This window comes from Pleurodeles waltl, chromosome 6 (genome assembly GCF_031143425.1).
Source record: "Pleurodeles waltl isolate 20211129_DDA chromosome 6, aPleWal1.hap1.20221129, whole genome shotgun sequence".
NCBI lineage: Eukaryota > Metazoa > Chordata > Amphibia > Caudata > Salamandridae > Pleurodeles > Pleurodeles waltl.
Genome location: NC_090445.1, coordinates 1,577,780,455 through 1,577,795,013, shown reverse-complemented (window position 1 = coordinate 1,577,795,013; position 14,559 = coordinate 1,577,780,455). Strand labels below are relative to the sequence as shown.

At 41.6% G+C, this 14,559-nt stretch overlaps 1 protein-coding gene across 4 annotated transcripts in view; it reads right to left on the bottom strand.

Annotated features, from left to right (window-relative positions):
* Positions 1-14,559, bottom strand: part of LOC138301162 (discoidin domain-containing receptor 2-like) — a 367,128-nt gene that overhangs the window by 5,671 nt on the left and 346,898 nt on the right. For all 4 annotated transcript variants that reach the window (XM_069241351.1, XM_069241350.1, XM_069241348.1 and 1 more), the window contains 4 exons: positions 11,433-11,554; positions 8,893-9,090; positions 8,312-8,546; positions 2,505-2,654 (listed from right to left, as the gene is read on the bottom strand). In XM_069241351.1, coding sequence (XP_069097452.1) covers positions 2,505-2,654; positions 8,312-8,546; positions 8,893-9,090; positions 11,433-11,554 — 705 coding nt within the window. The remainder of the gene's footprint in view (positions 1-2,504; positions 2,655-8,311; positions 8,547-8,892; positions 9,091-11,432; positions 11,555-14,559) is intronic.

The window sequence follows — 14,559 nt, the reverse complement described above, 5'->3', positions numbered from 1 at the left end:
CCCTGTGCAGCTGTGAAAGAAAACTGACATCACCATGGTCTTCTAAATTAAGGGTCGTTTATCAGAAAGAGCAAGCTGTTCACAATCTGAAAGGTGCATGAAGGAATGAAAGATAGGACTTAGAAGGTTGACCCAAAGAGATTTGCTTTGGTCTCTTGAGGGAGTAACTAGAACAGATTTGGGGTGGTTTGAGGAGAGGAAGGGATGCAACATGACGAAGGGAATCAAGCTACTGCCATATTTATTTTCCACAATTAAAGGTGTTCTGGAACAGCATCAGCCAAAAGGTGCTCCAAAGGCTATGGGAGTTATATTGGGGCTGGTGTTCTTTGTGGAATAATGCATACCACCTGAAACTTGCGCTTGACTGCATGGCCATAGGCATGAATCCCTGCTAAGTCACCCAGCCCTTCGTCCTTCTAAGATCTATAAAATGAGTACCTTTGATTTGAGCAACATCAAACATCTGCTATTCAGAGCCAAAGTGGCACAAAGGGTAGATGCGCTCATTAAAAATACATGTTATGGTTATCTACGGAAGTATGCTCCTTCTGACCCAAGTGAAATACCAGCCTCCAGGAGATGGAGGGAAGTATGCCCCTTGGAAGAAAAACAAATAATTTGTAACTGAACATTTTTTCAGCCTGCATGGATAAATGTTCTCTTTTGTGGCTAGGGAGTGAAAGAGGCTCTGTGAACCTAGAAACCAGATGTGAGAACATTTTAGTGAGGACTTATAGGCAGCCTCGGTACATCTTTAATTGTGGACTGGTAAAATTTTCAAAGAACATAACATTCTCCCGCTAGGACATCTTGGTGCTGAATAACAAATGTTCATTATACCCAATACAACTATAGTTGTTTGTTAATCTCAGAAGCATGAAAGACTGAGTGGTCCTGCTAAGATTTGAACCTGGGACCAACAGGCCAAAGACAAATCCCTAGAGTGGACGCAGTAATCAACAAAGACGACTAGGCGTCGACTAGGATAGAAGCAGAAGCTTTTATGTAAGCTGGGAATTGGAGAAAAAGATTTGTTGGGGGATAAGGATAGGTGCAAAGCCACTCTGAAAGTGACACACAGATGGCTGACTTACATCATCTATCCAAGTCGGACCTTTTTGACCAAAATGAACCATAAATTTTTACCCAATCGCACTACATCACCAAATCAGACTACAGTTGAATGAAGGTGCTAGGTACCAGTCTTCAACACCTCCTAGACAAAAAAGTGGTTTTTGACTTCCCATTCTTTTCTCTGAAAATATTTATATTTTTTTTCAATAACTCTTATTTCCTACATCTGGCCTTATTCATTGCGCACACTAAATCAAAGGTTTAGTCTGAGTTTAAAGCAGTGGCATAGTGAGACTTGATTGGGCCCGCTGCAAAGTACATGGAGGCGCCCCCCCGACCAAGTCAGCCGCTCTCAGGCCAGGGTCTGTGCACAGTGCCAATTGTGCGCAGGGGGCCCTCTAGAGCACGGGGGCCCCCCGCACCACAGGGCTGTGGGGGCCTTTGTTATGCCAGTGGTTTAAAGTCTCAATGGGCTTCTGGACTATTAAGATGATAGTTCAGGAGCTGCCATGCTCTGTCCAATAAAGCATCTTGCTGTGGGGCTGCATAAAAAATAGCTAGAGTATTCCATTTTCAAAGCGATAAGAGCACCTTTTTTTTTAAAAATTTGATATATGTTTTTATTATGATATTTGGTATTATTATTATTAATACTACTACTACAAGTCTTCTGCAGATCCTCTGAAAGAGGGAAGGAATATCTGAAGAATCTACTTAAGGCCTGGGGTCTTTTGGACTACATTCCTAATGTGAGATATGCCCTACTGGCAGTTACGGGTCCTAGCATGCAGTTTGCGCACCCATATTGGCAACCCTTCTTCAAACATCAAGAAACACCTGTATTTTGCTAAAAACAAAAGAAACTGCACCCTGACTTGTGTTTTCTAACAAAGAGGTGACTTTTATTTCAGCTGATCTTCTAAAAGGTGTTTATCAAATTAATTCTACTTGAAATGATGTGAATTTAATCACCTCAGCATCAACATGTCCCACACTTTGTATGCGCCACACTGGATTGTCAAAAGTATCCTTTAAACTGTACTTCAGTTCTCCTGACAATAAAATGCAGACAAATGTAGCATTTACGTCATAAAATAAAATGGCTGTTACTCCAAAGCATATAAGTAGAGCGCTAAGCACAACTAGCGCGACTGTGCCCTTGAGACAATCACATTTTCATCCTAGTACATTTATGAAAACTGTAAAACTGCACACTAGACCAATTGATGGAATTGCCTTGACATTTCCTTGATGAGTCACTGTCAGTAGAGGCCATTAAAATGTAATAAGACCATGCACCACTGTCATTGTTTAAAAAACAGATGAATAACCCACACACTTTCAGGTAAAAGTCATAGCTGACATGAACAGAGAGCCTTTAGAAGTGAGTTTTGTGGTCAAGAAGGGTGGGGGTTCAGATGTCTTACCTGCCGCCCTTGGTTCCGAAAGAACTCGCCTGTGTTCTCAATGACCTGCTCATCTGATAGAAGACTGTACGGTTGCTCCTTACAAAGGGTAAACATCTCCCACAACGTGACTCCAAATGCCCAGACATCACTTGCTGTAGTGAACTTTCCCTGAAAACGAAAATATATATTCACCTACATATTTAACCTCAAAATTATGTTTATTAATATGTTGGCTACAAGGCCATTATCAATCACATAATTGAAAATAATAGTTTTCATATAAAATTCAAAACCAAAAATGATTTTGCATTCACATGCACAGTCATTCAAATTTTGATTGTTGTTACGCACTCGTCCTCTTGGCTTACTGCGTTCAAAATTCAGGTCCCCTTTTTATAAAAATAAGAAAAAATCAGGGTTACAAATGTGGAGAATGTGCCTGGAACTGGAAGAGTGTGGAGAAATGCTGGGGCAGCGAAGGAGGGAGAAAAGGGTGAATGTATAAATTAATAGCAACTAACATTTCTTCTTCATTGAACCGTGAACTGGTTACGAAAATCCTTGATTCAATGCCTCTGTGATTTCTTCGGAATGGCAAACTGGAATACATTTAATTTCGGATTCATCATGTTACTATTTAAGCTGCAGGCCAGGAGGAACCAATGGAGCACGGGATTAGGCTGGCGAGAACCAGTCGCCTGTAAATATCCGCTGCCCAATTCTGGAGGTTGGTGAAAGTGCCACACTGATGACTGCGCCTCAAAAAGAGTTATCTCGGCTATATGTTAGTTGCAAGGCAAAGTATGTTTCTCCACATGAAGCTGCATTTGTTTGTTCTTGGTGACTATCAGGTTTTCTGGGTCTTCATTGATATCTGCCAAGAGTCCCCCGACTACATGTCACCCGCTGCAGAAATTCCTGCCCCATCATATATCTGAATGCAAATGGGCCTTTTTAGAACTGGGGAGTGGCACTTTACATGATTCACACTTTCTCATTTAAAGTCATTCTCTTAATTTACAAAGCGTGGGTGTTTCACTGTGTTATTTAACACGATTTGGCTCCTCAAGCCTTGAGATTTTGTTTCATGGGCATTTTACAGAAATGCACTCTGAGGCATTACACTAAGTACGGGTAACCGTATTGAGAGCCCAACCAAATATAGCACACCTTAGATCTACCTGTGCACACAAGAGGCTCACCCAGTCACTGCATCTATTTTTCCCACCAAGCTTAGAGAGTCGTTATCTCATTGTCAAAGTCTCTAAAGAAGAAAAGATTCTGGTATCCCATGCCATCTCTAGCATGTAATTACCACCACAAAAACTTGAATTCTTGTTACTAGCTACATTGTTCTCAACCATTTTGTTCGCATCTCACTGTACTGGTGATTAAACCTGACAACAAGAAAGGTGGTTCTCTAGACCAAAGGTTTCCGCAAAAACGGGCAAGTAATATGCTTGAAGCAAGAGCCCTCACTCACCTTCCGGTGACATGCTTCATCATAGGGCCATGCTCCTCGTCAGGCCGGCACTGTAATGCCTGACGGGCCCCACAGGGGGGCTCTTTGCCGGAGGTCTTTTGAAAATTGTTGTGAAACCGGTCAAAACGTGAGGAAGGATTGGTATAGAAAAAGTTAAAAATGACTAGGGGTAAAAAATAACTATTTATTCTGATATTAAAACCCCTGACATGATAAAAACAATGTATAGGGATATGGTAAAATAATGTCTACCCTCCCTAAAAAAATATATACAGTTGGACAAGTCTCAATATGAGAAAGGTACAAAGGGAGAGAACACAGAATCCCTGTGTCACTCTATCAAAGGGTCCACATGTTTCTCGCTTTTTTAGTCAAAAATGATCTCATGCGATTCTTCAGGACCTTAGTAGGTACCTAATCTTTATGAAAAAAAAAAATGATAATTCGAGTCCCCTACTAGGGAAGTCAAAAACCTAAAAGATAAAAAGGAAACCAATATCATCAGATGAATATGTAACTCTTTGATATTGGTTTCCTTTTTATCTTTTAGGTTTTTGACTTCCCTAGTAGGGTACTCGAATGATCTTTTTTTTTTTTTTTTTTCATAAGGATTAGGTACGTACTATGGTCCTGAAGAATCGCATGAGATCATTTTTGACTAAAAAAGCGAGAAACATGTTGACCCTTTGATAGAGTGACACAGGGATTCTGTGTTCTCTCCCTTTGTACCTTTCTCACTACGAGACTTCTCCAACTGTATATATTTTTTTAGGGAGGGTAGACATTATTTTACCATATCCCTATACATTGTTTTTAATCATGTCAGGGGTTTTAATATCAGAATAAATAGTTATTTTTTACCCCTAGTCATTTTTAACTTTTTCTATACCAATCCTTCCTCACGTTTTGACCGGTTTCACAACAATTTTCAAAAGACCTCTGGCAAAGAGCCCCCCTGTGGGGCCCGTCAGGCATTGCAGTGCCGGCCTGACGAGGAGCATGGCCCTATGATGAAGCATGTCACCGGAAGGTGAGTGAGGGCTCTTGCTTCAAGCATATTACTTGCCCGTTTTTGCCGAAACCTTTGGTCTAGAGAACCACCTTTCTTGTTGTTTTGGAACTGTGTGTATACTATTTGGATCCACTATTGGGAGACTTACACACTGGACCAGGAGTTGTTTTCTCCGAACCTCCCACTTTTGCCCCTCATTTTGCTGTTGTTTGTTGATTAAACCTGACACCATGATGCTGGGTGGTCTAGCAAAATCCATCTCCTTACAACTAATGGTAACCCCAGTTTCCATAGCCTAAATCTTAATAACTTCTTTACCTCCAAGGAAGTACCACCTACAACATCAGGTTTGACTACATCTTCTGTGCTGCACAGCGAGTTTAGCATCCTCGGGTTCTACTAGGTTTCTTTTTATAGATCTTTTAGTGTTTGCTGGGGTAATGGAACGCTCGTAGGGTTGGTCTGACACTTCTCTACAGTCACAGCGATATGTAACAGTAACTGGTATCACAGCAGTCTGCTACCATTGCAGTGAGCCACTGCTATCTCAAATGAGACATTCTTATCCACCTCAGCTTAACTCAGTATTTCAAAAGCCAGACCAATGTCAGAACATAACGCAGGAGTTTACAGACAAGCCCCCCAATAGCATACTAGGAAGTGTATCAGCGGTGACAGATAACTGACTCTGACATTACATATCATCTCAGGCTATATAAGGCGCATCCACATCAACAAACATCTGGAGAAAGTGAGCAGCACATATTCAGTTGCACTTTTATAGACAGAAGATGGTTTCATTGATGGGTAATATTGTTGATGCAACAGATAGGAATTCCTCATTATTCCACAAATCACACTCAAGGTCGTAATATTCCTCTATCGCCAGATAAATAACTTACTCAAACCTTCCACCAGAAGGACCTTCTTGAGGTGGAGATATATCCCAACAACCTGCATACAAAATCCTATAAAACTCTTGAATTATTTGATTTTTTTTTTAACAACACATTCAAACGTTACTGTGCAGAAACCTATTTAGCAAACTGCTCCAATGGCCAGAGAAAAGAGCTGTCACAAGCCATCCTGCCGAGATGGCAAATCCCCAGTTCCAAACACAAATCCTTTAATGGTGGCCGTTGAGGCATTCTGAAGGCGCCATTAGAGACAAGAATTACATTTACATTACAATGCCCTGACTGAGCAGGCCTATTTGGTGTCCTAAACCAAGAGGCGCTGAATAGAAATTGCAAACCCAGCTAAAAGCTATTTACTGCACTGGAAGAACACAAATTATTTACAGAAGAGACAAAAACCAGCTGATAACCATGGAACAAGTGAGCGTCAGAGGTGTACCAACACGTCTGTCCTTCTGGAAAGTCTATTAGACGTTTAACAAAGGGAGATGACGGCTCACTGTAGGGAAATATATTGTTAAACAAGCATAACTACATTATTGACCAGTTATACTATGCTAGTAGTCCAGCAAGATGAACTTTTATTAGTTAAAAAAAAAAAGAAACTCCAGGTGATCAGTTGGCGTTTCCGCCATATAGAATTTTTACTAGGGTTGACTCTCGTGTTCTTCCAGCGTGGACTGACTTGAGGTAAGTAACACAACCCTACGAGGGTGTATATCCTTTTCCATGGCCACTCAAAAGGACAGCAGTATCTTACTAGAGGCATGAACTGAGGCACTCTTTGCTTCTGAACTATTTCAGTCAAAGAACTATCTCCTCCAAGCTTTAACACCTTATTGAGTGGCTGGATAAGAACACCATGAGCCCCAGACAAAATAATAGGGTGTGGGTGGACATTTAGCCTTTTCCAGGCTGCTAACTGCTTCCCAAATTTATTTTATTTTCTTGCTACAAAGACGACCTCAGACTTTCCCAAACTGCTAACAAATCAGCCTATTGACCACAAGGGACAGGAAGAGAAAGATGCGTCACACCTTGATGAAGGAAAGAATGGAAAATATGGAATGTCCATATTGGGAAATATTGCACCTATTTCAGCAGAGGTCTCCCTACTAGTCAATGGAACAACAACACTGTATAACATTTCAAAGCAGAGCCCAGAACACAGACTTTGTTGTACCTTCGAAATGATTTGCTTGAAGCCTAAGTCCCTGCCTGCATATTTCAATGAGAAAGAAACAAAGGGTATCACCATCATGCAAAGCAAACACACTCTGCTTCAGTCTGGGTAGACCCTATTTTCCTTTTTTTGAGAGTAAAGGATTCTACGACTGGGCTTGGAGACCAAACCCCACCCATGTGCCATCAACTCGCAATACGAATGTGCAGTTTGTGTAATGCTGGTGTCTGTGACCTTGAATAAGTGTGGAGAAAGGGATAGACAGCGAATGAGCAGAAGCACGATCTGTCATATAGTATGTCTAAATATTCAAGGCTGAGTATCAACATTCTGATTCAAATCTACTTAACGGGCTGTACTACTAGAGGTCCAAAATCACTTAATCTACAGCCGTGAAGTGAATCACATGCAAATGTAGTTGCAACAATGTCCTCATCTCGCTATGTCCAATGTTCTCCACACAGCACATCACTGCATGTTTTCCTTCTGAACGTGTTATGGCCTTGGGAGAATCAACCATTTTAATAAAGATGAGAAAATGGCAATCATTTTCAAGAAGTTCGTGCTGGGAAAAGTTGAAGAGAAGGTGAAGTCTGAGCTTCTATCTGGTTGATTTTCTGTGTTTGTGTGCCTGGTAATTTTGCATCTGTAAGACACTGCAATTTAAGTCAGTCTGAATAAAAAAAAAAAAAAAAAAAACCTTTCCATGTAAGTATTCCCCACTCAATGCCTCACAAACTGTACTGAAGATTCAAAAGGCAAACGAGGTATAGGATTTCAGTATTTTCATTTGTATCTTACTGCTATGCTTTCTTTTTACATATGCTCTCTTTTTGCATTGTTTGACATTTCTAAAAGTAACCTGCACCGACACCCTTGTTATTGGGAAAATGTAATGCTAAATAAGTGAAAGAAAATATGTTGAAATTAAAACCCAAAGAAGTCTACTGTAATACTGTCATATTTCTATGTTGGTTTCCTGTCAACATTATTCAGTTGCTTATTACAGGCACTCTTCTCAATGAACAGATATATAAAGACACATTTCTAAAAAATGCACATGGGATCCACTTGCCCGGCAAAGGTTGAGGCAAGCAAAGGGATCTATGATAGTTGTCAGAAAATACAATTAATAAATATACACTTCAAGATCAGGCCGGTAAAAACCTGGCTCCCCAAAGAATAGCTCAGAGCTGAATGTATCTTCTTTACGTCAATACAAGAACTCACCAATAGGATGCTCTCCCAGGCCATCCAGCGGATGGGCAACACAGCCCTACCCTGTATCCGATAGTAGTCTCCACTGTACAGGTTCCGACTCATTCCAAAATCGGCAATTTTGATCGTATAGCTGTTGCCCACCAGGCAGTTCCTGGTGGCTAGATCTCGGTGTACAAAGTTCAGCGACGCTAAATACTTCATGCCGGAGGCAATCTGTGTGCTCATGTGCAAGAGGTTCTGGTAGCTAAAACAACAAAGGACCAGAGAGGATCTGCATTTAGTATTCAATCAGGTTATGTACAAGTCTTTGACACTAGCATTATTGGATTTGGCAGAGTTGAGGGCATTTCATTAGGGAACAATGGGAAAGTGCACTTGCATTATATGTAGTACACAGATAGCAGAAGCATTGTAGAGAGCAAGTAATGAAAACAGATTTCTTTCGGTAAAGAGTTCCTTGGGTTTGTCCATTTTACACTACATTGATTAAGAAAACAAAATATATGAGGACACATTTCTGGTTAGTCCATGTTAAAAACCACACGGATCTCTTCCTTTGATGAAGAGTATCCACCTGTAGCCCCATTCACCTGACTGATGGGATGTTGTTGGCAGTGGTGAATTTACTCCGGATCTCCCGCTGAGACAGGAACTGATTCAGGTCTCCGTTCTCCATGTACTCGGTAATCATGCAGAGTGGGTCATCCTGGATGCACACCCCCAGTAGTCGGATGATGTTAGGGTCTTTAAGCCGGGACATGATCTTGATTTCCTTTAGAAAATCATTCCTAAGAAGATGGAACAATGATAAACATTGGTCAGCGCAGGATGGATAATTTTAAGGAACTCTGTGAATCCAATCCTCACAAACCTAGAACTTGACTTCAACTGAGAAAAAATCAAGCCCCTCTAGATTGCACCTTCTAAGATTTTGTGGTTCCGAACTGTATTGCATTTTCACAATAACTTGCCATCAGCCATTGTTGCTGGTAGACAATTCCGTGCAAGAGTTACCAGTTATCGGGCCCTTTGGAATGACAAGTTTAGGTTCTTCATAGGGAGCTTTCGCCCATTGTAAGCAGCCAAAATATCCATATAAAACCCTTTGAGAAAGTATGCCAACATCAGAGCAGAAATTCGAATCTTGCCATGATACTCCCCAAACACTTATAATCCCTGCGATTTCCTCACCCTGGAAATACAACGTGAATTTATCCTCAGGCCAAATGGTAAGATACCGTAGACTGTAAGACAATAAACGGTTTGCTGTTTCCATGTGACTGAAGACTGTTTGGTTGCCTAGATTAGACTTACTCTTTGAAGGCCTTATCAATACACTAGAGGCAACACGCAGACCCATTGTTAAGCACAGTGCTGCTCTATCTTCTGGTGGTGGAGTTGAAGGAAGGCGGACAATTTCAAACTGCTACACTTCCCAATAATACGGCTCGTTTTAAAGTTCAGTGCGGCTGGTTTCAAAAGTGGTTTTAATCATGCAGTCAAGGATAAAATCGGCTGTTTGCGTTGCTGGGGAGAAGTAAAGAAAGTCTCAAAAGTTCTCCCCAGGCATGGAGGTATACCTCCCCCCCCCCCCCCCCCCCCCCCGGGATCATGTTGCAGAGACGAGTATATTTATGGTGTACTGACATAGTCAAAATACCAATAACAGCGAAATTAGGGACACTTGGCATGGATTTTCTAAAAGGCAACTTTCATCACCAAAGTGACCTGCTACCGACTCAGACAACATACCAAAACCTAAACAAAAAACAGAAAGCACTCTGGGTAGGACTCCACCACTGTGCCCAGTAAATAACGTCTTCAGCTATACACAGAGTTCTTCAGTGGGCACTTAGCCATCAGCTGTTGATACACTGGCAAGGGCACAGAGAGACAGAGGCAAAGCAGCAACACATTGATGATGGCAGGGATGCTGGAAGTGTCTCCTTTTTCTGTTATTCACAATGAATGGAGGAAAAAGGTCCCTAGCTGCCAACTTTCACCTCTATATATTCTTGACGCCCAACATGAGCTGCTTGACCATTATGTGTCATTTTATTTGCCTGAAGGTAAAATATGAGAACAAGAAACGTGGCTCAGGCACAATAATTCGGAATAAACCAGTATCCATGTGTAAAAAACATATTGTATAACCAAAAAGAGATTAAACCGAAACCTTGGACAGAGCACACTTAGCCACAAACTCTAGAGTTGAAGCACAATATGGAGACAAAAACCACTGAGGCACAATCTGGGCACATCATTTCAGTTGTTGGGCACAACCTAAATGCATCTAATGGGCTGTGTCTTTCTAGCTACTATTTGGCAAAATAAGTAGCCTTTTTGTTGACCCGAAAAGTACCAATTCACAATAAATTAAACTGAGTCATGTGCAAGGTGAGAAGAACATTCAGCATGTTAATATATTTTTTTTAAGTTGTGGCAAATGTACCTATGGATCAATAAGTCACTTTTACTTTGAACAGATGTATGGCAACTGAATGGTGAGCAGAAATGCAAGTGAGGGACTTCCTAAGTTCACGAGTGGCTTTCTGTCTCTCTTGTCGACTTGCAAAGAAAATGTGAAAGGAGAACAACAAGACTTCCACGATAAAATATCTTTCAAAGCCTTTCTAGCAAACAGAGTTTTTGTTACACTTGTCTACCTATAGATAAATGTTCGTTTTCAGAGAGGGGACCTCCTCTGCAACATCCATGGCATCATGGACTAATGTGGCTTTGCAACTCAGGAACCCAGCTCTCTTTTGTGAGACAGTCTAGCCAGGGTACGAATGGAAAATAGCCCCAAACTGTAGGAGATAGTGACGAGAATGGGCCAGAGTGGGCAAAGTTAGGTCATGGCAGACCACTCTTCTCAGAGAGTAGCATCTCAACTTGTAGCCTACTGGGGAAGAGCCAGAGTGGGAGTATGTCAAGCTTGGGGCTGGGTCCTGAAGCAGGAGTCACAATTCAACTAACTGTTCCATATACCATATGTAGCCAATGCTCGAAGAGCCCCATTAAAGTACACGGATATAAATAATTATTACTCAAGGCCTGAGCGAGGACACTGCTCTTATCCATTCACCAGGCTGCTAAGCTGAACTCCATGCACAATTGGTGATATTACCTGGCTGTTTTTGTGACATCTGATCTGAGCATTTTTAGCGCCACCAAATCAGGCTGTTGGGCAAACTCGATGTCTGAAAGCTCCAGAAATTCTTGCAGACCTTCAGCTTCACACAAGTGTACCTGGAACAAGAGGATGCACGCCAATGAGAGATATTAGTACAGGCAACTCACACCAGGTCAACTTTCGACCTACACTATGCACTGCACACACTTTATTGAAAAGTAGTTGCCTCCCAATCCTGTTATTATCAACACCTGACATTGGCCATGTCGGATCTAACATGCAGATGTATTAGAGGATAACGAGTGGCTATTAAAGGCCATTACATTGAAGCATGTGTAATTGTGCATTGATAATGACCTGCTGAGAAATAAGTGCAGTTAAATTGGTCTACAAGAGGGTACAGAATCTCAACCGGAGCTCAAATCCTACAACAGATGACGTGGAGTCAAAAGCAACCTTGACAAAAAGTTGTAAACGAACCCTCTACCTTCTTGACTCTTTATTTCCAATCTTTCTGTTGTTCTCGTTCTTTAGCTCTTTCTCTATGAACCCTGGGGACTGAGGCAGTGGCCATCGACCTTCAGATACTGGCTTCCAATGTCTCCAGCCTCCTGGAGAAATGCCGAGAGCATTAAATAAACAATCCGGCCCTGGCAGGATGATATACCATCTTTTCTATTTGTTCGGGCTCTGAATCGTCATGTAACAAGCTGCCCTCATGCCAAAAAAGGTCACAAGCAGTTCTGCGATCAGATTTGGAAAAAGCAAATATCTCTTTCCACATATCGATAAGCTAGAAAAAGAAGGTACCTAGCTGGGATGGTAGGTGAGGCAAAAATGTAGGTCTGGTATCTGGTACACTCTTTTGTTTAAGTGGAGCCCCATTAGATAAGGTAACAACAGAGTTCTAAAGGTTTCCATAACCTAAGGGATTCCTATTTTTTAACAACATCAAATGCACAGGCACAGGGCTTGGGGGGTACGAGTGGAATGGGGGAATGCCTCAAGTGTTTGGTGGAGTATGTATTCCTCATGACCACTTCAGGACAGGCGTCTTACAACAAATTATAAAAAAAAGTCCCTTTTTATCAACTGTCCCATCTTTCAAGTAATTTTCTAACATTTATGTCAATTCTCTCAAATAAGATAGTATGCGCCTCATTCAAATCCACATTTAGGTGCAAACTCCAGATTGTGCTCTAATGGAATGTAACTGGCACTGTAATTGCACGGGGGTTGGAGGTTGCCTGCACGATTTATAGCAGGAAAAATCAATGTGCATTTTGTGGACATACACTAAACATTCCGACTGTGCACACCACATTAAAGAGAAAACACTTAAAATGTTCGTTTTATTTCTCCTATCAGAAACCTACAAATCAGAATGGTATGGTAATTGTGAACCAGCTAATACCATGGCATGGAGGAATGCAGGTGCGCTAATGCTAAACCAAAATTTGTGTGTGACACCTCCACACCCACAATTAAGGATTACCGTTACCCTGTTGAATTTACACATAGGGGATAAATACCTGTATTTAGAGATTCACAAAAAAGGAAACCTTACCTGCATCGTCATAATCTATTTAAGGTTAGGGTTTTTTCTAAACTTATAACAAGCCCTACCTCAATTTCCACCCTTGCTTCTAGAATATCACTTCTGATGCAAGTTGGAAAAAGTCTCACATCCCAGAAAAACACGTTTTTAACCTTCAGTAACACATTTTCCAGTGGCTAATTTATCTAACTACAGAATCCTCACCTTTAAAATATTTCTAGGTGCCAGACTGGATCCGGACAGCTTCACAGTAGTTCTCCCATGCACAAGCAAGTGGTGCCGTAAAGCTTTACAGTCACTCCATTCCGTCCATGAAGTCACAAAGCCGCATACAGGTGCCACACTTGCGCGCTGTCTACAGTTTCTTTCTTTACACTGTCCACGCATTTGCACACAGTGCACAAAACCAATCAGAGGTACAAGGTAATCATAGATAATTTCTCACCTTTTTAGATAGAGAAACTGTTTGCAGAATGAGGAGACTTGAGGGCAGTGAGGAATCTGGCGTTAGATAGAGAATCCACCAGAAAGCGAGTTACCAAAGGTAATAACTTGTTCTTCCGATGGATACTTCTAATTGCAGATTCCTCAACGTTTGAATAGATATGTAAGCAATACCTCCCAATGAAGAGGTTCTGCGGAATGGGTGGGTCAAGAGGTCCTGCAGGACTGAAATGGATGTGCTCTTCCTGTGAGAACTGACTGTCAAGGCAGTAGTGCTTCACGTATTTGCACACTAATGCGCAGGTCGCGTCTTGGCAGATATCAAGAACAGGCAACCAGCATGTCAATGCAGTGGTAGCAGCCTTGCCCATGGTAGAAAGAGCCCTCAGACCTTCTGGAGGCTGCTTATTGACCAACGCACTGTAGGCCTTATTGCAGAGGACTATGCACTAAGACAAAGTCCTTTTCTGCACCACCTTAACTTTCTTTGCCCCAGAGAACCCAACAAAAAGCTGATCATCTACTTACTAGATGACCCTTGGTGTGATTGGTGTAAACACTCAAGGCTCTCTGGGGACCTGCCAATGGATTCTCTCTTCTATTTTTGAGGGTTGAGGAAGAGCAAAGAACATTGGGAGGGAGATGCATTGCCCAATATGAAAAGAAGTCACAATGCTAGTCAAAAAGGTCTCCCTGATCCTACCCAAGTTTATCTTTGAAAAGTGTTGTAAGGCTGTTGCACCCACCTCCAGAGTTTTAGGCTCACTCACATGATGAAATGAAAAATATGCAGCAAGGTTTCCATTGTTAGAGGCAGAAGGTATAGGGGCCAGCTGTGCATTGGTTCTAAGGGATTACACATGAGGAAAACCAGAACCAAATTGAGATCCCACTGTGGCATCACAAACAGTTTTGGAGGAAACGTGGGTTAAACTTTTTATAAACCTCATCACAACAGGTGATGAAATGAGACAGCTGGTTTTGGAAAAGATAAAACAAACAATACAACATCCAACAGTTTGGCCAGCAACCAGTCTATATTGCAGGTTCCACAGAATACCATAAATTGCCCTAACACCTGGTATAAATGGAATTCGTAGAAGGACACAAAGCAGCAAG